Source organism: Thunnus albacares, chromosome 7, assembly GCF_914725855.1.
Source record: "Thunnus albacares chromosome 7, fThuAlb1.1, whole genome shotgun sequence".
In the NCBI taxonomy this organism is placed as follows: domain Eukaryota; kingdom Metazoa; phylum Chordata; class Actinopteri; order Scombriformes; family Scombridae; genus Thunnus; species Thunnus albacares.
In genome coordinates, this window is record NC_058112.1 from 26,913,199 (window position 1) to 26,939,667 (window position 26,469).

The window sequence follows — 26,469 nt, forward strand, 5'->3', positions numbered from 1 at the left end:
TTTCTAATTTTGTAAATGAAAAAAAGAAAAACATTATGTATGCATAATTACAAGTACTGAATATATAGTATATAAAATAATATACACATATATATGACAAATATATATACATATGATACATAAACAAGTAAACAAACTATGATCTAGAATAATACATACTATCAATGGATCAAATTACATTACATAAATAATAGTATAATAACAGGGGTACAGTAGAATAGAGGCATGCTTGCATTACCTAAATATTTATATTGCACTACATTCATCCAACACAGTTACTTAAATGCAAAGGCTATAATTATCCTTCCCCAGACTCGTCCAACATATGAGATACTTTTCCCTAATATACTTCATAAATGGGCCCCAGATACTTTGAAACCTTTCTTCTTTGTCCTTGAGTGTGTGTATAAATTTTCCCAAAGGTCAGCACAAAGACATTTCCTTAAATCAATTCCCAATACTATTACTCTTAGACTCTTAGTCTAGTTTGAATGGAATCAGTACAGAAGTCATAGTAAAAATAAAATAATGCTGTTGTATGAGCTATTTGGCCTCTCTCACTTACCTTCTTCGTAAGACAGAAAAAGAGTCAGACATAGTTTAATATATGAGTAGTAATTTGCATGAAGTTACCTGGTTGTTGACAAAGATGTGTTCAGTCGTAGATTTCAGTATTTTGAACCGCAGACTGATGAAATGTCTTTATCTCCAGTTTCCCCCAGGCGTCCAATCAGACCTTGCTGGACAAGTTCAAGCGTCAGCATGAAGGAAACAGCTACATCGAGTTCCCTGCTGTTATGGAGCCCGCCTTCATCATCAGACACTACGCCGGTAAAGTCAAGTACGGAGTCAAGGTAAGACATGTGCTCATGTGTGTGTGTGTGTGTGTGTGTGTGTGTGTGTGTGTGTGTGTGTGTGTGTGTATACATACAGTTTGGGCTTCGTATAAGCGAGAATGTGCATCAGTTAAGTGCGTTTGTTGTATTTGCGCATGAGCTGACTGATGCTGTAATCAGCCATTCAGTCAACACCTGTAAACACTTATAGAGTATTAGGAGACACATTTATTAAAGTGTGAACATAATGAAAACCTTCACTCTTTAGTTTAGTGCTGGTGAGATGCTATAAAAGTCAAAGCGCGAGTTTACGCCAAGCAGGTTTTAGTACAGTTTTCATCTGTGGAGCATTTACTCTCAACTTCTTTTTGGACACATGAGAACAATGCCAATCAAATAAAAGCTCTGACACACCTATGAAATGTAAGTCTCTATCATCTTCTAAGAGAGAAGATGTGAAAAAACAGATTATTCACAAAGGATAAAATGGTCGGTGAAGGTTGGACCTGTCCCATCCTTCAGTGGCAAACTAGCTGAAAGTCTGGCGTCATACTGGGCCCAGTTAACATCTTTAAAATACAAAGAACAGAGATAAATGTCATACTTCTGTGGGAGATTCGAAAATACAAATATCAACGGTTGTCTGAGTTTCTCTTCCTTCAGGAGATTAAATAAAGGAAAATTTCCTCACAACTAAAAACAGTTTTTCTTCGCATATTTGTATTTTCTTGACAAACAATAGTACCTTGTGGAGTATCATGTAGTTTTGTTAATTCGGTACATGATGATGTTGACATCAAGGACTAATCACAAACAAAGCTTCAGCAGTTTGGGATTCAGGTCTTTGCCTTTAGACTGTGCAACAACAATAATCGTGTACATTTACTGCATGTCACGTTGTGCGAGACGCTTATAATAAAATCTTGGTCACAGTCTGTGTCAGACTGTATGATATCAGTTTGAGGCTGTCACACAAATTTCTTTTTCATTTCATCTCCATCGTTTTCATTTTTTGGGAGAATGAGTGTGTTTTCCAACTAAACTTTATTCGTAAACTGCACTTACAAAGTGTCACATTGTTCATTTTATGCTGTATTCTGATTGGTTTGTTTGTAGATGTAGGTTGTAGCAGCAGTCACATCTTGAGAATTCGCTCCTAAATTTCTAACACTGTCAAATTTTGCCTCAGCTTGTCTTTGGTTGCAAAACTCCAAATCGGTCGTCAGTGGACGTGTCAGATCGAGGGCCACCATTTTGGATTGACGACCAAAGATTTTACCACGTTTCTCTCACGATTGTCAACCCAAAAAAAAACCCCCCAGAATCTCACAGTATAAAGGAGGCATTTGGACATTTTCTAACAATGTGTAACATGTACACTCAACTCCATTACAGTCTAGTAATGAGGGAAAAACCACAAAAATCCTCATATGGCAGCTTAAACTGTTATGAAGCTGGTGTGACTCATCTGAACTGCAATTTTGGGCAAAATCCCTAAAATGTAAAATAAACAAAACTCCTCTGTCTGTTAAAGAGTAAAACTGAAGCTCTAAACAGATGAAGGACGGTTCTTCTCACTTCACTTCAGCCTTTATGAAACTCTGCAGCAGACCTTCTTGTTGTTCTGTCGACCTATTTTTCCAACTAAATCTAATTCTCAGTTCGCTTCCCAGCTGCGTTTTGATAAGAAGCACATGTGCTGGAATGGGGTCGAGCATATTGTAGTTTGACTGTATAATATAAATCCATAACAGTTGGTTATCGTGGATGTGGAAAGGTATCTCGTATCTGTTGAGAGCCAAGTGTGAACTGCGCGGCGAGAGCCAGAGTCGTGAAATGTGTCTGACGTTGGCTCGGTAGTGAACACCCAGCTGACTCGTATCATATGGAGAGAGAATATGTTGAAGGGTTTATAGTTCATGGCTCCGTTATCATAGCGTGGCTTCAATCGAGATATTTAATCGCTTACAGACAGATGAAGAGACGGCGGTCAACTTTGTATGCTTAAGCGGGTGTTTCTGTTTGTATGAGGGGGATTTTCATCACCTCAGTGGTTTTGTTTTATAGAATATTTAATGTAAAAGAAAGAAATGTAGACCCAAAATGATATAAACCTTCACTGAGCTGATGATTCAGACTCTATTTTCCTCTGCTCAGAACTAGAGATTAACTCAGTGTGGAGTAACAGCACATTTGCCCATAAATAGCTGTAAACTGTGCTGCCAACTGGCTTTAAACAAACAACAATAAAAAAAACACCATTTAACTCAAGGCCATAATGTCTGCCTTTGTTTGTTATGATACTTGAGCTGTAGGTTTTTATTTGTTTAAATAACTAATAAGTGTTACACATTTTCCCTTGTGTTTGCCGATGATTTTTTTCCGTATTTGATTTCCCGAGACACGTAGAAACTGCTTGATTTGCACTTTTAATACAATATCAACAAGAGGTTAAAGAAACAGACCGACAGACTCAGACTGTCAGACTCTTACTGTGTAATTATGACGGTACAAACTTTCTCTCGGAGTGACCGACGCTTGATTGGATGCACATGTTGTGTGTTCTGTGTTATTAATACCGTAGCACTTTTGTGTTTCACCATGAATGAAAAGTGCGGTGCAAATCGATTAATTTATTTATGTGTCTTTCCTTCATTCAGGACTTCAGGGAGAAGAACACTGACCACATGCGTCCCGACATTGTGGCCTTGCTGAAAAGCAGCAAGAACGCCTTCATATGCGGCCTGATGGGAATTGACCCCGTGGCGACCTTCCGCTGGGCCGTGCTGCGCGCCTACTTCAGGGCCCTGGTGGCTTTCAGGGAAGCCGGCCGCAGACACACCCACAAAAAAACTGGTGAGGAAAGGCCGACGGTATAAGCCCAGTCTATAAATGTCTGTATGGTGGCCACTGAGAGCTCTGAACACTGCAACAGAAGAAAAGACATGCAAATAGAAAAAAACAATGGCAAATGAAGAAAACAACAAGTTGATTGATTGTGAGAAAACACAACCAAGTACAGAAACACTGCAAGTCTCACAGAACACAACGGATAAAGATAAATCTGAGATGTTTCCTTCATTTGTGTTTTCTTAAGCTGCAGTGTATCGAGCTGTCGGGGCTACTGTATGTATCTTTAACATCTCACATCTTTAACTATACAATTGTTGTCTTTTATGATGTGATTTCTTTTTTTTTGGGTATCTATAACAACTATGTCTTCTTCCTGAAAAAAAAAGATTGTTTGTTCATATGATTCAATTGTTTGTTTGTTTTTTTTAGTCTCTATTTTATAATATTTCATAATATCGGACATTTAATGCTAATCTCAATCTTGGTAAATGATGAATCTATCCCTGAAATTTAAAGAAAGTCTGATATATGTGATATTTTATAGATATATTAGAATTGTCATTAAACCAAACTATACCAAAAAAACAGGCAACTCGTATTAGCAGGGGTTCTGGGAGCTTGTTTTTGGCATTTTTCTCTATTTCTGCCGTTTTTATAGACTAAACAATGAATCAGTTAATCAAAAAGTTTAACCCCGCAGATTAATCCACCGTAATTATAAAATGATAATAATCATTTTTACAGCCCTGATTAAATAAGGTTACATTAGACAAGCTTAATACAAGCTCAGAATAGTTTTTTTCACTCCAAAGGTTTCAACAAGCAAAAAATAATTGTGTTTCTCCTCCTGAATGTGCTTCAAATGAGCTCGACTTCACGGTTCAACACACACACGTATATTTATTAATGGAATTAATTAGCGTAGAGAACGCTGCACTGCAATACTGTGATGTTCAAGTTCATGTTTTACTGTAATTGGGCCAGGAAGAGGAGTTTTGCTGCTGCTGTTGATGATGAGGAGGAGAAGGAGGAGGAGGAGGAGGAGGAAGAAGAGGGATTTTGATCTTCTTCTCCAGAGTTTATTTTCACTAACTGGGTGGAATGTTTTGGTGCAGAGTGTTTGAAAATGTCACCACTGATTATATCAGAGGCTTTTGTGTTGATTTATTTCTTCTTTTCACATGAAGAATTCCCTCTCTTCTTCTTCTTCTTCTTCTTCTTCTTCTTCTTCTTCTTCTTCTTCTTCTTCTTCTTCTTCTTCTTCTTCTTCTTCTTCTTCTTCTTCTTCTTCTTCTTCTTCTTCTTCTTCTTCTTCTTCTTCTTCTTCTTCTTCTTCTTCTTCTTCTTCTTCTTCTTCTTCTTCTTCTTCTTCTTCTTCTTCTTCTTCTTCTTATCTGACTCATCCTCCTTTTGTTTTGTTTCTGCTGCTTCTGTTGTTTCTTAATTCACCTTCTTCCCCGACTCTCTGCCATTTTATCTCTTCTTCATTTGATTCTTTCCTTTCTCTTTCTTGTCTGTTTTGTGCTTAAGGTATTGAAAACATGTTGGTCCTCATGATCTTGCGTAGAGATGCTTCAGTGAGGAAAAAATAAAGTCTGTCTTTTCCCTCCGTCCCCCCCTCCCCACCCTCACCCTCACCTCTCTCTGCAGGTAATGATGCTGCAGTTCCCTGCGCTGTTGTCAAAACTGTTGACAGCTTCAGTTTCCTTCATCATCCGGTTCACCAAAGGAGCCTTGAGATCCTTCAAAGATGCAAAGATGAGAAATACAGTAAGAAACTACAAAAAAACCTCAAGCCTCTCTACCATATTGTACACGAAAGTATCGATGTTTGTTGTTTATGAACTAAAAAATATCCTGATTTATCATAAAAGAGGTAGAGGCGTTGTTATTGGCTGGGGGCTACACACCTGCTCCCCAAAGGTTAACGCCCAGAAACGTCCCAAAAACAGCAAAATAATAAGAAAATCAAGGCAGAGGGGATAGTCTCTGCAGATAAATACAACGCCACACACTTCTAGTCGGTCGTAAGTGATGATTGAGAGGGATTATTTTTGTATATATTGTTTTTTTTAGGATCCTGCAGTATGTAGTGTGCCTTTAAAAGTAATAGTGAAACTGGATACATTTCTTTCGGGATTAAAAGTCTTCATATCTGTCGTTTTTGGAAAGGTGCTCCATGTTAATGGGCTTTATAATGGGATGAATTTCCGTTGATAAAAGTCTGTTGAACTGAGGTGAACTGACGTGTTGCCTTTATTAAAATCCCACTCGCTTACCTCAACCCAATCAAAGGAATCAATTCCAGGCTGCACTGAAAAAGTCATTTATGGTCAAGTTGAGAGTAATTGCTCTCTTATGATTTTCAGCCTCAGTGAGCCGGTTTTATTACAGCTGTTTATAAGACACTGGAAATCAGACATGTGGGTCATTCAGAGCGCCGGTCAGCTTATAACCAGACGATTTCTCCACGCATGAGTGATCAGACAAATGAACAGTCCCATGTGGACCTGGAGGGTTTAATGATTCTTGATCACGTGTTTTTTCTCTAATGTCCATGTATTTGTGTGTATATGTGTGACTCAGTCTGTCCTCATGCACCTATGTTTCTACGTGCGAGTGTGCGTGTCACATGTCTTCATGTTGTTAAACAGCACTTTGCTTTCATTTCAGCAGCCAGCACTGAAATTAATGTCCAAGAACATTTCCAAGTGAAATCCCCAAAGGTTTTCCCCCATTAAAGGGAAACTCCACTGATTTTACACATTAAGATGAGTTTACTAGTCAGAGGAAGTATTATTCAGCCTGTTAAAAGAGTTGAATAACATCTTCTGGTGGAACGGGCTCAAGTCTGAGAAAACAACCCTGATGATGTCACATGGGTTACAAACTGACGGCGTGAGGTTTGAAAGACGTGGGCATTAGTTTGAACCATATTAGGGATTAAAAGTCAGGATATTTCATGGACACATGTACGTGGATGCTGGTCTACAAAAAAGAAATTAAAAATGACAGTTGTACACAGTTGTAATATTATAAAATATCTTCATAGAAGTTATAACTGTCAATGATACTATACATTAATTAACACCTACAATGCCCTTATCTGCTAACAACAGTGTTATAGTGTGTTAAAAACCACTATACTGCTTATAAATGCTTAAATAGGGGGACTTAAAGTAAAGTGCAAATGCAATGTGGAAATGCAATACTTGAATGCTGTACTTCATTCTATTAAAATTTACAGTTGACAACACAGAAATGAAGTGAATCTAAGTCCAATATTCACTCTTCTTTTAGCTCTATTTTGGGTCTCCACCAGCCCCCAGAGAGATATATCGAAATACAGAGTTAACTTCTTTTTTTCATTTTGTGAAATTGTGTCATTGCGTAGTAAAAGCAGTGAGTTTAAACTAAAGAGAGAAAACCACAAACGTAAAGTGGAAACTCCCAGCTCATTAACTGTTTGTTTCACATATAATGTCACCATACTCATTAACGTTCCTCCGACAAAACCAGTGTAGAAAATATCTCTTTTACGCACAGTCGATCACACACAGATACAAAAGTAAAACCAGTCTAGGACAAGGATGAAAATAGGAAAGAAAGCAGCAAGTAACGAGACATAAAGGAGGGATACTGTAGAGATACCCTGGTGAATACTTGATCTAAAATACAGTATGTCCGTGGAAAAAGCAAGGTGCTTCAGAGAAAGTAGCGGAAAGAGGCCCTAAAAAGCTGGATTCTTCACGCTGCGGTTGGAAGCGACTTATAGATAAATCCAGCAAGATGTGAATCTGATATGTCTCTTCTCCTCCTGCCATCCAGGTATCACTAGGAAGAATCCCCGAACACCTCTATCAGATCTTCAAGGCACCAACGCTCTGAACGAGAAGGCCAGCTGGTGAGTTCTCCAAGTCTCAGTCCGGGACATTTTAATATATTCTTCTATATCCAACTTCTTCCAGTTGAACTAAGCAAGATGGCTGTTTGTAATTACTGTAATAAAGTCAGAAGACTGTTAATTATTTGAAATTGGTGTCATCTTGAAATCCCTCACCACAGGAAATCTAAATTAAAATCTGTAATAATGATTAATAATACTATTTAAACTAAATAAAATAGTGTGTAATAGTGTGTAATGTATCCTTGTCTCTCCCTTCCCCTCCGTAGGGATGGCTATGGTGTTGGTTGTAACGGTCGTAGCTCAAGGTCGGGTCGTCTGTCCTCGGGCAGCCCCGCTCTGGAAGAAGACGGCATCTTCATCAACTCCTCCAACAGCAAGCTCCTGGAGAGAGCTCAGGGCATCCTACTGTGAGTGAGACAGAACTGCTCTGACTCATTTCTTTTACTTAAAAAACTATTAAATGTTCGGTTTAAACTCACAGACTTTAAAATCACAGTCTGTTTTTCCATTTTTCCTCCTTCCTCCTTGCCTTTTTTTTGTTCGTTTTAGCTCTTTGTGTAACTTGAGCTACATCTGTTAGGTGGCAGAAGAGCTGGAAATGAGCTTGAGTGACAGTTTTTGTAGCCAAAACAGGAAGGCCAAGGGATATAATGCTATCCATTTGCATTATCGGTAGTGTAGCTGCTGTGTAAGGCTTTCAGAGAAAGAAAATTATAGGGACTGAAAGGGAAGAAATCTCTGTTTTTTTTGTGCTTCAGTTTTGAAAATACTCCTTTAAATTGTTCTTCAGAAGTCTCCACATTTAGGAATGTATAAAATTAAATCATGAAAGTATGCTTTTCATTCACTGTTCCTTGAAATCTGCATCTAATATCTGCTAATGAAAACACTCTTTCTCACCTTTAGGAGAAACAAAAACTGCAAAACTAAGCTGACTCTTCCCAAGGTAAGACACACACACACACGTCAACATCTTAAGAAACAGCATTTTAAAAACAGCATCTTAAGGAGATTCATGTATTCTCTGGTTTTGTGTGTGTGTGTGCAGCACTTGTTAGACGTGAAGTCTCTGCGATACCTGGGCAGCGTGACGCTCCACGACCGCATCACCAAGTCTCTGCTTCACCTGCACAAGAAGAAGAAACCGCCCAGCATCAGTGCCCAGTTCCAGGTCAGTGCTGTCGTCACCCTCTGCTGGACGAGTCTGTGAATTACAAAAACATGGGTGACACATCAGCAGCAGCAGCAGCAACAGCCTGTAATGATTATTAGCAAGCATGAAAGAGTACAAGACTCGAGAAAAGATACTGTTTTTTTTTTCTGAAGAGGACACACATTTAGCAATATATGAGCTGTTATCTGCATCGCTTTCTGTGTTTAAATATGCTAATTGATTTACGAGATAAGCGTAAAAAAGTGGTATTTCCCTTTATTGCCACTGGATAAGGATGTGATGTCATTGATTTCTGTGTGCAGGCGTCCCTCAACAAGCTGATGGAGACTCTCGATCAATCGGAGCCGTACTTTGTAAAGTGTATTCGATCCAACGCTGAGAAGGTAATTTTTCCGCTGCAGACTCATCACTTAAATGCAGCTTCCTTTACGGCTGACTGATTGACTTTCTACTTTCGTTTTTTATTTACCTTCTTAATCTGTTGTCCTGTCTCACTCAGCTGCCGTTGCGTTTCAATGACAGCCTGGTTCTCAGACAGCTGAGGTACACAGGTATGCTGGAAACCGTCCGGATCCGCCAATCAGGATACAGTATCAAGTACACGTTTCAGGTAATCCTCTCCCGCTACCATCAACGCCATGTTAGTGCTACAGTGTTTTTTATTTTTAGCATTGTGTTAGTTCATAGTGACGTGATAGAGATGAGTAACAAACATGTAGTTTGTTATTTCATCTTATTTTATTTACAGGCTTATTTCAGCTGTTTCTATCTCATGCATCTTCCTTTTTATCGCTTCACAGATAAAGCTAAATGTTCATCTAAGTTGTCTTGCAAGATGTTGAGATTTACAAATATCATTAATCATCATTCATTTTCTATCCACTGACTAACTGTTGCAGCTCTCTTCTAAATATAATGAAATGTTTAGTAATATATTATTTTCTGTGGAAGCTTAAATCGAACATTACTTGTCAACTTTAATTAGTATCTAATTGAATATATTAACCACACAAACACATCTTCTTCTTCCAGGACTTTGTGCGTCACTTTCATGTGCTGCTTCCTCGAGGCACGAGTCCAACCAAATCAGGCATCAGGGAGTTTTTCCGGCGGATCCACCTGCCACCTGCTGGGTATCAAGTGGGCAACACGATGGTGCGGATTCACATCTCTGTTTCACCATCTTATCTGTTGGGCTTCAGCTAGTGTGTGACTTCATGTATGTAAATGTTCTTGTGTTGTTTAGGTGTTCCTGCGGGAGGCGGAGCGTCAGCGTCTTCAGACCCTCCTCCACCAGGAAGTGCTGCGGCGAATCGTCACGCTGCAGCGCCGCTTCAGGGCCGTCCTGGAGAGGAAGCACTTTGTCGACATGAGACGAGCTGCTTCTGCAATCCAGGTGAGATGCTGTGAAGGGAAAGTGAAGGCTTCAGTCTGAAACATGTTGATGACACATCCGTGATCCTGTTGTCGTCTTCATGCAGTTAAACAATATTTAAAAATTTGATTTTCTATTAAATTACTGCTGTAAGTGCATCATGAATCAATTCAAGAATCCCACAAGTCAAAGTTTCTTCCATCCAACATCTCAGGAGGAGTTTCTTTAGTCCATTAAGGCTACTTAACCTTAGACTGTTAAGCATTAAGTGATTAACAGTTGTGCATTTACTCCAGACAGAAACTTTAAACCTTCATAAAGAACAGGCTTCTCTAAATATAGATACAGAGATTAGGGATGATGAAAGTTTATGCCTTCTATATAGTAGCTACAACAGTTTCCACTTACTACTCCAGCTATTGTAGCTCTGTAATATAAAGCACTGTGTATATTTTGGCTTTCATTCCAAAAGGAGATATATATCATTTAAAACGTGATACAGAATAACAAGATTACATTAAAAAGGTGTTTATACTTTTAAAAAAAGCAGGAAGAAACTGGCTTTGCTGGTTGACTAAATGACTGATAGCACATCTTAAATAAATGTAAGTATTAATTTATTCTCGTAAGTAGATATATAGCTCTGTATATAGCTTGTTCTGGTATAAACCTAAGAAAGGACCTTTATGTTGAAATCGGTGAGCTGAACAGGTATGTTGTCAGACTATAGAGCCGTACTCTTACCTCTCTCAGGAGAGAAAGAAAGAGACTCAAGAGCGAGAGACAGAATGAAAGAAAGCAAACGGTGAAACGGATTGACAGAGGAAGAAAACATTAAATTCAGGCCTCTGTTGGTATGTTTTCTCTGGAAGAACCCTCGGAGGGGAGCTGTCCAAATCTTTGTCAGGCTGAAAGAAAACAAACACAGTCAGTCCAGACACAGTGAAACCCTGAGCAGGAGCCAATGAAGCTGAAGAATAATTTAGTGAAAGTATTAATACATAAACCGTCACTTAATATATAAATGTCAAGGTTGACTGTGGAGCCTCCATCTCTTTGAGGTCTAATAATTCTTTATATAAACACTGTAATGACTTTCTAAAATTTCACAGGGACAGTGTACTTTTCATTTGTGAAGTTGGGCAGAAAAAGAGGTTAAGGTCGTTATTTTCAGTAGCTTGTTAATAAAGTTTCTGTCAGCACATGGCTAGAATACAATTCGACCATGACTACATGTTTGAATTGGAAGTAAATGAAGTTATTCCAAGTTCAAATCAAAATGATGCAAGGTTTTCTTAGCCTGCTTGAAGTTGTCAAAAATTCCAGTGATGTCTGCCAGATAAGTCGTATCACATTGTCCTGAGATACTGTAGGATGCCATGAATAACAAAAATATCAAATTCCATAAATTTACTCATTTGAGTCTTAGCCAGAGTTCACTCAGCAGGAAGGTGTTTTTAGATGGTTGATAGGGAGATTAACACCTTTTACCTTTTCAGAAATATCAATATTTGCTAGCCAAGTCTTGAAGTACATCAAACCTAAAAGGTAAAATCAGTAAAGAGGCATGTTCTGGTCAAAATCTATCACTAAAGGATTTGTCTTACAACTGGAAATCTCCTCATTACTCAAATGAACGAACGAATCTTTCTCTGTTTCTGTTTCTGCAGCGATGGTGGCGATGCTGCCTCCTCAGACAGTCCACCATCGATGCGAGCGATGAGGAAGAGGCGGCGGTGTGTCTGCAGGCGGCCTGGAGGAGCTACAGGGAGCGTCGGAGGTTCCTGCAGTGGCGGGACTCTGCCATAGTCATACAGAGGAGCTGGAGAAACTGCTGCCATCGCAGGACTCTGGCAGCCGTCACGGTTCAAGCGGCCTGGAGAGGATTCAGGGAGAGGAGCCGCTACTGTGCGACGTGCAGGGCTGTGACGCAGCTACAGGCGATGGGCAGGGGGCACTTGGCTCGACTCAGGTACGTGAAGGAGTTAGTGTATGTATGGTCAAGCACTTCCAGTTCCAGTTGTTTGCTTTGCCAATGTACGACTCATTATTTTTGTTCCAGTAATCTGAGAATAAATCTGTTTCAAATTGGTGCAAAAAACTGACGATTTTATTTTCAGAAACAGCATTTGCAGTGCAAACAATCTATAATTAAAGTGTTTATTTTTGAAATGTATGAAGAGGCGCTTGTGCTGTCTCCTCTTCTGTAAATCTAAACTGACAACAATTGTTTTCTTGTAGCAGGAAACAACAAATCTTGGTTGCATTGGACTATAAAATCTGAAACCACTCCATACTTTTTTTTAAAAACATGTGACCTTCTCTGTTTTAAAAAAAAAAAAAAAGAAAAAACGGGCACATTTCTGCACTTTGAGCCATGACTTTTTATGTGATTATAACATCTGTCAAATTGTTCCAACATCATTGTTCTCATCAATCTTGTTGAAATAAATTTAAAAAGCTGGTGCCATCTACATGTTGCTTTCAGCCCTTCTTTCTGTGTCCCCTGGTTCAATAGCTGGGGGAGGAAGCAGCTTGTATTGTTGCCACAGTATCTTTCTTGATACCATTGGGGGTCAGTAATGTTGGAAATTTTCAAATTCTACAGATAATGCCTTTAATGTAAAGTGACGTTGTTAGGTGTCAGTTTTCTTTCCTGCGTTTGACCAAATGTTAATAACTTTTATAACGTCTTTAGGTTCATAGAAGTGAAGGAGCAGCATGAAAGACAGCTACTCTGTAGTCCACCTGCAGAGATGGATGCAGGAACCGAGGAGGATCTCACCGCATCAGGACAGGAAAGTTGCATCCAGGATACCTCCGCCGAACCCGCTGAAGACTCGAAGCCTGTTTCGTTTGATGAAGGAGAGACAGAAAAAGAAGAGGACTCTGAGCGAAATAGGAGCGTAGATGAAACGAGTCATAAGAATCGATCAAAAAGAGAGAGCAGACGAATGAGGGAGCTGGAGCAGGCTCAGTTCAGCTTGGAGCTACTCAAGGTTCGGACAACCAGTGTGGGAGGAACTCTGCAGGAAGACCTGGTCCCGGACGGCGGCACCTGTCAGCCAGAGGACCATCACAGACACTCACCCAGGGGATCTCCAGCTAGTCATGGGAGTTTTGAGCTGCTCAGTGTGGAAGACATGGAGACTGAAGGTTCTGCACAACAAGAACATCCCCCGGCGCTGGATAGTCAACTTCACGAGGGACTGACAGACTCAAACCACAATGAAAAGCCCGGGATTGAGGCGCCAAACAAGGCAGAGAGTCCAAGGGCAACATTTTATATCGCTTCTGACCAAAGTCCAGTTCATGAACCAAAATTTGAAAGCCCCAACAAATCTCACAAAGAGAGAAGGGAGTCCACCTCTCGAAGACCTGTAGTGGTGTTGATCAGTATGCAGAAAGAGAGCCCTGTGGAGGAGGGGGAGCTGCTGGCAGCCCAAACCCAAGAAGGAGCTTCTGAACCAGAAGCAACATCATCCGGTTCCCAAATTACCCACATTGCGGGCCTGGAGGTAGGACCGGCAGTCGAAGAGCCTAACGGGATTGCTCCCCAGTCCAGTAGAGATGTCTCTGAGGTGGACAAGTCTTCAAGCACTCAAGCAGCAAGTCCAGAAGTAGCGGGGATTAGCTCCTCAGAGGTGGACATCCAGATCGTCCTGGAGCCGAAGCCCGATGTTCCAGCTGTTCTCCCGAGTCAGCAGGAGAAGAATGTGGTCCGGCCTGTTCAGGAGGCTCCCAGCCCGGTCCTGGACACCAAACCACCAAAAGCCCAGAAGAAGAGTTCAGCCCAGACTGTGATTGTAAATATGATGGAGAAACCGTCCAACACTGTGTTCTCCCCACCCAGACGCAAGCTGCCCTTCTCCAAGTAAGTCAACCATTAAAAGATAAAATTTAACATACAAGAGCAGAGAGGTAGACGGTAACAAGACCAGGATGTGACTATTGTTGGGCGGTGTCACGGTTTACATCAATCTGTGAAACTGTCTCTTATAAAGTCTCAAAACACGTTGTGGTTGACCAAAAATATGACTTTCTATGACGTTAAAACACTTTCTCTGGCTCCAGTGCAAATTCTGTAAAAAGTCAAACCTTTACTTTTAATTTGAAGGAAGTTTTACGCAAATATTTATTCATGCAATTAAGGAAAAGAACCATATTTGATTATTTTAAAGCTGCGTTTTGAAAAAGTTATACATTTTCAATAGTTGTAATTTCAACAAACATCCTACAAAAGGCCTTGTGAGGTTTCAGTTAAAGTAAAAACACAAAGTTCTGCCACTATTAGAGTTTTTTTCTTCCAAAGCATCAGTTCAGTGTAAAAATAGATTTTCTTGGTTGTGTGTTGCAGGTCAGACAAGGATTTGGTAAACCAGGAAAGATCTTTGGCCATGTACAGAGAGGACTCCAAATCTGCAGGATCCAGAAACAGAGAGGTAGGACACACACACACACACACTGACGCAAACGCACACACCTCACACATCAGAGGCACAAGTGTCTGATTCTTACACAGTGGCCTGTTCATACTATATATGTACAGATTGATCTTGTTGTAGTTAATCTTCAGGAATGATAAGTAGAAAGTACATTTCTGATTGTAAAGCTGGAGTCAGTTTTGCTTTTCTGTTATATTTTTTTTTTACCAACTCTGTATCTACAGAAATATTCACTCTGTGTTTAAACCTCTTTATTGGTGAAGTCTGCTGATACCTCAAATAATACGGATGAATTTGATTTTCAGTAGCTCAAATGTGCAACAAATAACAAATATACAGAGAGGAAACCAACGTAAACAAACAGCTAAACAAAGATAACAACTCTAGACAAGGACAAACAAGCTTTTATGTACAACAGATATGAAAATAAACATACAGAAATACACACTAACATGAAAATACAAAAAAATGGAAAATTTCTACCAACTCACTACTTATTGCAGACTTTAGACAGCCTCCCTGTTCACCCAGTTTTATTTTGAAATGTTGTTTAGTTGAGTATCTGTAGCTACTTACTGTAATTTTTGTCATGAATTCACCTCATAAAAGATATTTCAAGGTTAACTAAGGCTTGTTGGATTTACTTTTTGCTACATCAAAAGTCATCAAGTCAATTCCAGGATCTCATGTAAAGACACACACACACACACACACACACACACACACATAAGGCAGCTGACCTGATGTTCCTGTGGTTGCCTGGAAGCAGGTGGGCCGCCCAGGCCCCAAAAAGAAAGCGCGCATGTCCCGGACGCGCTCCGACTTCCTCACCCGCTGTAACTCTGAGGGGGCGACCCAGTCGGACGACGACGATGAATACTACATCCTTGCCCACTCCCGCACGCTGCCCCCTTCCCTGTCTCCCTCACGCGCCCACCCCGAGGCTGACTGTCACAGTGACTCCGAGATGGTAAATTCCCAGATCTCCAGAGGTCCCTTGACCTCCGAGCAAGTTTCCTTCCCCTCTTCCACCTTCTTCTCAGGTGGACCCGGCCAAGCGGCTGGGGGAGGAGCATTTTAACACTGCTAACCCCTCTACTGTTGGACTCTGACTACTGAGCTACAGTATCACCAAACAAATGTTTCTCTGCTGATATGAAAATATCTGAAATCTTTCCACTCAAGCAAACCGTCACCGCGGCTGATCTGGGATGAATGGCCTCGCACCTCGCTTTGGTGGCCCGAGCTAAGCTTTCACATCTGAGCGTCGCTCCCTTCTTCCTCCCATCTCAACAGTATTTCTCTTTATCAAGGGATACGTCAACATTTTGGAGTTTAATCGCCTATTTTCCTTCAATAAACACATGCCACATTGTGAATAAGGCTGCAACTAATCCCTTCAATCAATTAAATGTTCAAAAAATGATTGAAAAACACCCATTGCAAGTTCTCAGAACCAAAGGAGACATCTTCTGTTGGTCTTTTTTTCCCCAAGCAACAGTCCAAAAGCCAAAGAAATTCATTTTCATTGATATAAAACTGAGAATAGCAGCAAATTTTCACATTAAAGAAGCTGCAACTAGAAAATGTTTGGTATTTTTGGTTGATATACAACCAAAATGATGAATCAATTATCGAAACTGTTGGTGATTACTTTCTGCATTGGTTGTGAAGGAAGCTGAAAACATTTTTGGTATTGTTTATATCCACCTCAAGTTATTAGTCTGCTGTTTTTGAAACCCTTATCAGATTCAATTTGGAAAGATTTTAGTCATTTTTGGAATAGGTGAAGAAGAAAACTCCCTGAAAACTCACAATGTGCTGCTTACAGTGTCTTGATGGTAAAATAAGAGATTAAAACTCAAAATGCTCAAAAGTATTAAAGTATCCCTGCATCTACTTCTTCTTTAACAACAACGAACAGAGACATTCACAGTAAGGATTGACTGACTTGCGGACAAAGATGTTGCCCGCTCACATGTTTACCTTCAACAACTTGGCCTGTCCTGAAAACACATCATCACGCCTCGTATCGCTCTGCACGCCAACTGCTGCTCCTGCATGCTGGAATCGTCAAAACCTCGAGCAGAGTCACTTCTCACTAACGACAGCATGACTTCTGTTTCTCTCTCTCTCTCTCTCACACACACACTCTTAATATCAGCATTATTCCCGTTAATATTGCTGGTTTCTTCAATCTCTTCCAATGCAGTAGATGTTTGTGTAACTCATCACATCAGTAGATTTAGTAGAATCAGTAGAGCCTGAAGAGAAATACTTAAATATGTGGACACTCATACAATTTACAAATGTTTACTGCAGTGATGTGGAATAATATTACAGGATAAATTATATAAACATATTGTATTACTCCATCACATAGTATTACTGTCCATTATTGTCCACGTTGAGGAATCAGCTTGTGTTAAACAGGAAATCGAAGGCCCGGAGATGGTTGCTAAACTCATCAGCATCCCCTGATGAGTCTGATGAAGGTAAAGTTCATATATTTTATGACTGACCCGTCGTTGCTCTTTGCTCTCCAGCCTTCTCACAAAGATCAGAAAAAGATCCATAAGACCATGTCATCAGGAGACCTGGGCAAGGTGGAGGTCCTCCGGAAAACATCCAGTCAGGATGGAAGGTAGATTCCTCCAGTGTCTCTTTTTACGTACACGCACAGAAAATCCTCTCGCTTCTTATTTCTTCAGTCTTATCAAGACAAATACATCTGCTTCTTTCAAAAGAAAATAAAAAACCCCAATGTTACTGTAGTTTCTTTTTTCTTTTTTTTCTCATATTGACTCCCATTTTTGCTAATTATTTTGGATATGCTCTTCTAAAAAACTTCAATACATCTATAAAAACAATGACTGACTGTGTGTGGTACCTCAGGTGGTTTATTTGGTTTATTTCACAGCTATAATGTGTTATAGAGATGCATTTCTTGGGAAACCTTTGCAATTGAGAGAACATGCTTGTCATGAAGTTTTTCATTACTTTTCCTCACTTTTTTTGATGTATTTTTTTTTTAATTAATTGATTTTAAATTAATCAGTTGTGTTGTGTGATTTAGCAGGATGAGAGGAAAGATGAGATTCTGGAGTAAGACGAAACACGGCGAGAAAAAACTGTCAAGAGAGAAGCAGGCGAGCAGGAGCGAAGCTGCAGAGACACATGGTAAAAAAACAAACAAACAAAAAAAGACCTACACACAAAATGTTCTGTCTTTAGCCTGCGAGTATAGATTTTACAAACTTCACAAACACAAAAACATACACATTTTTACAGAACTACAAGCACACTTTCCCCCTGCAGGCAGATTTTAGTTTTGGCTGCCCTCCTCCACAATTTTTGATGAGAAACAGAACAGCAGCGGAGTTCAGTCCACCACTGCACAGAACATTATTTAATAGAATAATAAAGTTTTTATGAAGAACCACATTTTTCCTACAGGGACTTTCACTCTTGGATTAACAAAATCACAAATCATTTTTAGTAATCCCTTTTTCTCTCCTGTCTCTTGTCTTTCCAGAAGGCCCGTCTCCTCCTCACAGTCCAGACCTGGAGGCGGCTCCTTCGCGGGGGGTCAGGGACAGTAAGGAGAACAAGGAGTTGTCTCCGAAGATGAGGAGGCGTCGCAGCGTGAAGATCAGCAGCATCGCTCTGGAACCAGCCCAGTGGCAGAACGATGCTCTGCACATCCTCACCTCGGCCCACGACTACCGCACCATGAACGACTTCCTCATGAAGAAGGTCAGAGGTCAACCCTGGAAAATAACACACTTAAATAACTGTTAGGTTTCTGTATGTAGGTTTCCCCAAAGACACTGATATTCATATATGTTATATATTGTTTTTACAGCTTTTTTCACTCCCCTCAAGTGGCCAAAAATCACTTACTGCAGGTTTAAATGTGTATTAAATTCAACTTGGTCAATCTTGCAGACACTGATTGAGTCTGTCTTGTAAACAGTGTCCTGACTGCGCTTTTTGTCTTTATTATTGTCAGATTTATGGCTCAGATTTGTTTATGTTGCCACAACTACTATTATTACTTACAGTACTTACAGATCAGGTTGTAATCAGTTTCAAAATAGCGTATCACCAACATATTTTGTATGTTTATGCTAAAATTGCATAAGAATGTGTATTTACAGTCACTTCAACATAGTTTTTCCAATTTTTAAGGATGGTCTTGCGTTCTATATTACATTTTAACATGTCTCAGGAAACATTCAGCTATTTTATTCATGTTTTATCACTTGTGAGGATGTTTATTTGAAGATAATTTGTCCCTCCAGATTGCTGACCTGGAGTCTGAAGATGGTAAGAAGGACACTATGGTGGATCTCGTCTTCAAGAAAGCGTTGAAGGAGTTCAGGATCAACATCTTCAACTCCTACTCCACCGCCCTGGCTGTAAGTCCTCACTGCTCTTTTCTGTTTTGTTTGCCTTCAGCTGCTCGAAGCACTACGGGACCGGTGAGATAGGGAAGTCGGGGAAGTTGTCAATCACATTAAAGTACGCTAAATTGACTCTCAAATACTTTCCTGTGATTGTTGAGACTTTCTGGCATGTAATGTTTTGCCCAGTGAGGCACCGCACCCATCTGGCACCTAAGAGGACGCAATTAAACCTGAATAATCTAAATTCAACAGAATGACTCTGAATAGTAAATGTTAACCGCTGTTGAATATCATGCGAACTATAAGAAGATAAATATGTCGTCTGAGACACAAAGAGCTCCGATCATTCTGTCAAATATTTCCATTTCTTTCCTTCGTGCTCACTGCTAGATGGACGATGGGAAGAGTATCCGTTACAAGGATCTTTACGCCCTGTTTGAACACATCCTGGAGAAGACCATGCGTCTGGAGCAGAGGGACTGGAGCGAGTCGCCTGTGAAGGTTTGGGTCAACACCTTCAAGGTATTCCTGGACGAGTTCATGACTGAATACAAGCCCATGGAGGGAACCATCGGCAGGGTAAGAGTTTAAAAAGTGATTACAGATTTGGCTTTATTGATGGACAAACATTTAGGCTTAGAGTGATTGTGATGGGTTCTTTTCTAGACAACACAACACGGAAATGTAAGCGAGCAAACAGGCAAAATATTACACAATAAATCAAAAAAACTGATGCAGATAATGTAAATAATTGTAGTTATATCATTTACATTTTTACTTAATAGGCGCACTGTAAACTTTTCAGACTATGGGAGAGAATTTAGTAAATTTTGCTCTTGCAATATAAGCACATGTGCAGCCCTTTTCAACACATTTCTCTCTTTCTCTTTCCAGGCGCCTAAACGTGAGCGCAAGAAGTCGAGGAAAAAGGAAACTGACATTGTGAGTTGGAAATCTAATTGACAGATCATAAGAAAATATTTAGATTAAAAACAATACCTTTAATAGTTGAACGGAGCTGACCCGTGGCATCTGCTGCCTCCTGCAGGTGGAGGAACACAATGGCCACATCTTCAAGTCCACCCAGTACAGCATCCCGACCTACTGCGAGTACTGCTCCTCCCTCATCTGGATGATGGACCGAGCCTGCGTCTGCAAACGTGAGGATTAGACATGCAGATGCACAAATGTATTTAGAAAACTTAATCAGTAGTTAAAGGGGGGACGTATCATGCACATGTTCAGGTCTATATTTATACTCTCAGGCTCTACTGGAATGTCTTGATGATTCACAGTTCAGAAAACTCCTTATTTATCTTATACTATTTATCTTTTACGCAGCCCCTCGGTTCAGCCTCTGTCTGAAACAGGCTGTTTTAGCTCCTGTGTCTTTAAGGAGTTAAAACAACTTCACAAATACATCAACAACAAACTGTATTCTGGACTTTTGACTTCAAAGCAGCATTTTTACATACGTTCATCTCAGGTTTTGGACCTTTGACCATGTTTAACATAAAAAATCTGACATTATAACAGTTTAAAAATAACAGAAAATCACAAAAAAGCATGATATGTCCCCATTAAGATTTAGAATCAAGGTGCTACAGAGATTTACATGGTTTGTGGTGGTCTTACAATACAGAATATCTTGAGGTTTTTCTGACGTTAAACGTCAAAGTTAAATGGTTGGTAACAGAATTAAGCAAAAGCCAAATTGTTCAACACTTTATGGCAAAAACATTAAAAAAAAACTGAATGTCCTCTTATTGGAAAATCATGCAAAAATCAAGTCAAGTCATGGAAAATATACAAAGACCTTTACCTTGGTGTTAAAACATTTAAAGATGCTTTCTCTTATTTTTACCTCATGCATTTTTTTTTATCTTTTGTGCTTTTTGCATTCGGCCTAAAAACAGGCTGTAAAGATGAGCAAGTCCTCCCAGTATTACACACACGTACAGATATACACACCAGTAGCAGTTCCTAATGTTCTCCTAACTCACTTACCCTCAGGCACTCACATCCATGTGTGTAGTTTTTACTTCCACCCACACAGCACATTACACCCACTCCTATCTCTTCTCACACAGACACACACACACACACTACACGTCCATACACAAGAAAACTCACACACTCGTTCTGCCTTTCTGAGTGTCAGAAAAATTCGATTAAACCTCCCGCTCCTTTCATAAATCTATCTTCTATCTAGTTATAAGCTCCATCTGCACTTTCTGACGGCGGCTCAGAGAGATAGAGAGAGAGAGAGAGAGAGAGAGAGAGAAGAGAGCAGGTATCACGTCCAAAAAAACTCTCCGCCACCGTCTGACGTTTACTCGAGTCTCTGGAGTCGTGACTGACTGCGGCCGTTGTTTCAGCTGTGCGGAGGTTGTAGCGATGTCATCGGTCTGACTGTGTGTTGTTCTGTTCTGTTCTGTTCAGTGTGTCGCTACGCCTGCCACAGGAAGTGCTGCTCCAAGATGACCACCAAGTGCAGTAAAAAGGTAGGTGGAGATTTGTCTTTGATTATCTTTAGGCTTCTTGTTTCAGGTCTTCTTATCAAACAGATGAGTCAGAGTACTTTGTGACTCGGTATCATCTTACAGAGTAGAAAATTACAAAATTGTTTGCAATAGATTTCTCTATTTTTATAGTGATTCCGCTTTGATTATACTGTATAGATGTAGTCTGTAAGGTGTAAGATGTGAAACTAACACATTGGCTTTTATGTAATTGCTGCCTTTTTGACAAAAGCTCTGTGACGTAACAACAGTTTATTTTTCTTGGCTTAATTTCCTGAAACAATATTTTCAGTTGCAGCAAGTTAAAGGCATTTATGTTGATTATAACTAGAACTAGTAACATTAGAGTTTGATTGTTTGTCTCTGTGTGTTTGCTGATATTAAGTCTGTTTTTATTTATAAACCCCCGATATCACAAATTTGAACAATAAACAAATTTGTCTCAGGAAGAGCAACAGAGGAAGGATCCCTGTTCCAGGAAGGACAGACATGCAATACAAGCAGCGTGTGTGTACAGAACAGATCAGAAAAACAGGATGACGAGATTATAGATTTCAACTCTGTGTTTTTAATGTGACATTTTTTGTGTGTGTGTGTGTGTGTGTGTGTGTGTGTGTGTGTGTGTGTGTGTGTGTGTGTGTGTGTATAAAAGTACGATCCGGAGCTGTCGTCTCGGCAGTTTGGCGTGGAGCTTTCCCGTCTGACCAGCGAGGAGCGCACGGTGCCCCAGCTGGTGGAGAAACTCATCAACTACATCGAGATGCACGGCCTCTACACGGAGGGGATCTACAGGAAGTCCGGCTCCACCAATAAGATCAAAGAACTCCGTCAGGGGCTGGACACAGGTGAGACTGACATGGGGCCCTGAAGCAAGGAGAAATAAATCATTAATGTTTTATTTCATGTCTTCGAAAACATTTTTACATTCCACACATTCGTTGTTAATTAATTCATTTATAATGATTTGATATCTAAGTTGCAGAGATATTTAATATCTTTAGTTGTTGTCAGAGATAATGACAAAAAGTTCCTCATACCAACTCTGCCTTAATACTGGAGGCGGTTAGAGACACTCTTTGCTTTGAGTCTTGTTGTGGTGTTGTATTATGTAATTTGCAGTGGTGCAAAATGACCAACATTTGAGGTACTTGTACTTTACTTGAGTAATGTGTTTTCTGCTCCTTGATACTTCTGCTACACTTCAAAGGGAAATATTGTATTTTTTACCGCACTACATTTATCTGACAGCTTTAGATACTTTTTAGATTGAAATTTCACAAACAGGCAAAGATCGGAGAGAAAAGAGGAAAAAGAAGAAGAAAAATAAATCAAAATGTATGTGTAAGAACCGATTAATCATCTCACGACCCCTCAGATTTATCTTCTGACCCTATGGAGGGGCGCGACCCCTAGGTTGGGAACCACTAAACAGGGTCCTACTACTTCTTTTGTGCAAAAAGAGTACTTTTACTTTTAATACTTTGAGTACACTTAGCTGATAAAACTGTATTTTTTTACATTGCGGTTTTGCTACTTTTACTCTGGTAAAGGATTTGAGTTCTTCCTCCACCGCTGGTCATTTATGACTTCCTGAATATATAAAGCTTAACTAATAAAACTAACTATTTCCTTAGTGAAGTTTTAAGTGTGCACTAATGTAAGTGTAAGTTTGTGTAAGTTTAAAGTGTAATTAGAGAAAACAAATTAAAACAATTAGAAAGAGGAAGCAGTTTTTACTTTTTAAACAACAGTTACAACAACATATACACGTCTTTCAGTCAAAAAAGAGAGAGAAGGAGGGAAAGTTTGCTTTGCATGAACATCATCTTTCCCTTCCAGACGTGAGCATCGTGAACCTGGACGACTACAACATCCACGTCATAGCCAGCGTGCTCAAACAGTGGCTCCGAGACCTCCCCAGCCCTCTCATGACCTTTGAACTGTATGAGGAGTTTCTTAGAGCCATGGGTAAGGTTCAGCATGTTCGTCAGTCCTCCAGCTGAGATTCAGTTTCAGACTCTGTGGTTGGATGATAATGTGTGTGTTTTTTCTTTTCAGGTCAACCGGACAAGCGGGAGGTGATCCGAGGCGTGTATTCAGTGATCGACCAGCTCAGCAGGACACACCTCAGCACACTTGAGCGCCTCATCTTCCATCTGGTCAGGTGAGCGACGAGATAAACATTAACACCAGCAGCGCAGCTCGCAGCAAGACCGTTTGCGTCTGAAAATTAGGTTTTGAAACAAGATCTGAGAGCCAGCGTCACCTTTTTTAAATCTTAGAAGAAGTGGTTTCAGATTCTATTTGTTTTTTTTCCTCACTGGTTATCAAACACGCCGGATTAGCCGTCACATGCCGGTGTTAAGTCTTCATACTCTGTGAAGATCAACAGCAGGATTAACAGGATTATATTGCGATGTGTTGCAGGATCGCCTTGCAAGAGGAGACGAACAGGATGTCAGCCAACGCCCTCGCCATCGTGTTCGCTCCCTGCATCCTTCGCTGCCCCGACACCATCGACCCGCTGCAGAGCGTCCAAGACATCAGCAAGACTACAGCGTACGTCCGCCCTCCTTAAATATCTGTGTAGTTTCCCAAATTAACTCTTTGAAGGTTAATAAACAAGATAACAGTCTGCAGCTAAATTAGTGAATATACCTTTGAATAGAAAAGTCTCATTTTACACGTTACTTGCTGTTTTTTGTAAAGATTTAGGTATTTAGTTTTTGTTATTTCTTCTTGATGGCCTCACACCCATGTGTGTTGCAACATGAGAATAAGTCTAAACCAGGGAGTGAAGAAACAGATGTTTTGATCCTTTGACTTTGTGTTAAGTGATGTAACAGAAGTTTGTTTTGCTTAGATTTTGATGGGCTGATGGGTAAAAAGCATGTACAGTGGCCAGTAAGGACAAAATCTGAGAACTATAAAAGTTTTAAATCTTTTAAATATGAACATATTACCGACTTGTTCAGGAGCACAAACTTATTGATTTCCCTTCTAGTGATGAGCCCCCATTTATCACAAACTGGCCCAGAGTCAGTGACAACAAATGAATACATGAATCACACATGAATAAAGTGTCTGAAAAAACATCTATTGTTAACTTAAGCTAAATAAAATAATAATAATGTTATTAGTCAGCTACATCTAGTTAGTCAGCTTGGTGAGTAATGAATGCAAGCAAACAAAAACCTGACTGAACTGGCTGGTTGCGGTCTAGCAGGAAAAGAGGAACTAGAGGTTATAAATGAAGCTATTTAAAGGTGCCCATGTTTTGTTTACATTCACTATTACTCACCAGAACTCATCGTGTGTATCCTGGTGATCAAACAAATTTTTTGAATCCATGTCCTTCCTCATAAAACATTTGCAAAACTATTTTTGAAGTTCTTAAAATCCTGCAGTCTTCTTCTTCTCTGCCTTTGTTGGTGCATTGCTGTGTTTCTCAGATCATTACAGCCACCATCACCCTCGTCTGCATGCACGACGCTAGAAACGGGAACCCACTCATAAAAAACTGCTCCATATCGGTGCTACAGATCAAAAAACTCCACAGGAAACCTTTAAATAGGCTGAGACCTCACCTTTTTTCCATCATTTGTCACTCTAGTGGTGTTAAATCCAGGCTGTGATCGTCTGTCCACTGCAGTATGCGTCCCTACTTCTGTTCTAAATGGATTTCTCCTTCATACCGTAGGTGTGTGGAGCTGATCATCAACGAGCAGATGAGCAAGTACAAAGCTCGTCTGAAGGACATCAACAGTCTGGAGTTTGCAGAGAGCAAAGCAAAGAGCAGACTGACCCACATCAGGAGGTCCATGGTAAGAACAGACTACAGCTGCTGTTAATAAACAGACTCTGGAGGCCTCTCGGGGCCGGTTCTTGGATGATAAGTTACATAATCATTACACACATTATGTATTGTCATTACAAAGATGTTAAAATGAATAATCCTTACTGCCTGTCATTGAGGTGGATGTTTTCCAGCTTGTTCCTCTCACTCATCATTTAATGGCGACAGTTTTCAGCTCGATGAGCAGCTGGCATGGCTCTCACACGGCCATGACAGGAGGTCATTCCTGTGTGTTTCTTCACATTTTTCATCAACAGATTTTGCTGCAAGCAAAATGCTGACTAAACAGCACACACTCAAGGGGTTATAGCTTAAAAACTGACACAACTTTGCCCAGAAAAAGACATCACTGTTGGATGTTTGGCTTCAGTAGAAAAATTACAGGCTGAAAATCTTCACAAGCTGCCGATGTGCAGCGTTTCTTCTCTTTTAAGAACATTTCTAACTTTGCTGACTAATACCTATTTATTATTAATGCATGTTCCTCTTATCTTCTGCCTGATTAACATCAGATGTTAAAAAGGACTCTCAGGGGCTCCCAACATGAATTTACTTTTATTAAACAAAAAACATTCATACAGGATGACAGGAACAGGATAACAGAAACAGTTGAGCAAGAAACTGAATTAGCTTAGTGCTGATTTGTTTGCAAAATGTGACTTAAAGAGGCTTTTGGAAAATGAAAATGTCACTAAAATGATTATTTTTTGAATAAATCAATTAAATTACTAGTAATAAGGAAGATGTAGCAAAGAAGACCACTCAGAGTGAAGATATCCACCATAAACAACAAGAAAAATTAAAAACATAACTGAAACACCATCAAATCAAGAGACCTTGAACATGATTCTTCTACTACTAATTAGCTCTCTACCACAAGAAATCTACAAAAAAATACTTTCAAATGCAGCTTCAATACAAAATAGAAAGAGCAGGAGCGACTTACAAGCCATTCAGATAATAGTTTTTGTTTACACAGCCTGCAAACAGCTAATATTTGGACAAAGATTTAATGTCAATACTGTGATCCCTAAGGAGCATAAATATCACAAACAGTAATCAGAAAGCTGCTGCTAATTTATTAGTGACTCC

At 39.9% G+C, this 26,469-nt stretch overlaps 1 protein-coding gene across 1 annotated transcript in view; it reads left to right on the forward strand.

Moving 5' to 3' along the window:
* LOC122985638 (unconventional myosin-IXAa-like) overlaps positions 1-26,469 on the forward strand; it is a 159,010-nt gene that overhangs the window by 125,483 nt on the left and 7,058 nt on the right. The window contains exons 13-40 of the mRNA XM_044356466.1: positions 713-854; positions 3,497-3,692; positions 5,340-5,459; positions 7,518-7,593; positions 7,863-8,003; positions 8,503-8,542; positions 8,645-8,767; positions 9,073-9,153; positions 9,270-9,380; positions 9,803-9,925; positions 10,017-10,166; positions 11,816-12,117; positions 12,844-14,019; positions 14,503-14,587; positions 15,360-15,560; positions 17,137-17,234; positions 17,667-17,770; positions 18,126-18,346; positions 18,895-19,011; positions 19,390-19,578; positions 19,894-19,941; positions 20,048-20,159; positions 21,442-21,503; positions 22,174-22,366; positions 23,361-23,489; positions 23,580-23,685; positions 23,949-24,080; positions 25,222-25,345. Coding sequence (XP_044212401.1) covers positions 713-854; positions 3,497-3,692; positions 5,340-5,459; positions 7,518-7,593; positions 7,863-8,003; positions 8,503-8,542; positions 8,645-8,767; positions 9,073-9,153; positions 9,270-9,380; positions 9,803-9,925; positions 10,017-10,166; positions 11,816-12,117; positions 12,844-14,019; positions 14,503-14,587; positions 15,360-15,560; positions 17,137-17,234; positions 17,667-17,770; positions 18,126-18,346; positions 18,895-19,011; positions 19,390-19,578; positions 19,894-19,941; positions 20,048-20,159; positions 21,442-21,503; positions 22,174-22,366; positions 23,361-23,489; positions 23,580-23,685; positions 23,949-24,080; positions 25,222-25,345 — 4,702 coding nt within the window. The remainder of the gene's footprint in view (positions 1-712; positions 855-3,496; positions 3,693-5,339; positions 5,460-7,517; positions 7,594-7,862; positions 8,004-8,502; positions 8,543-8,644; positions 8,768-9,072; positions 9,154-9,269; positions 9,381-9,802; positions 9,926-10,016; positions 10,167-11,815; positions 12,118-12,843; positions 14,020-14,502; positions 14,588-15,359; positions 15,561-17,136; positions 17,235-17,666; positions 17,771-18,125; positions 18,347-18,894; positions 19,012-19,389; positions 19,579-19,893; positions 19,942-20,047; positions 20,160-21,441; positions 21,504-22,173; positions 22,367-23,360; positions 23,490-23,579; positions 23,686-23,948; positions 24,081-25,221; positions 25,346-26,469) is intronic.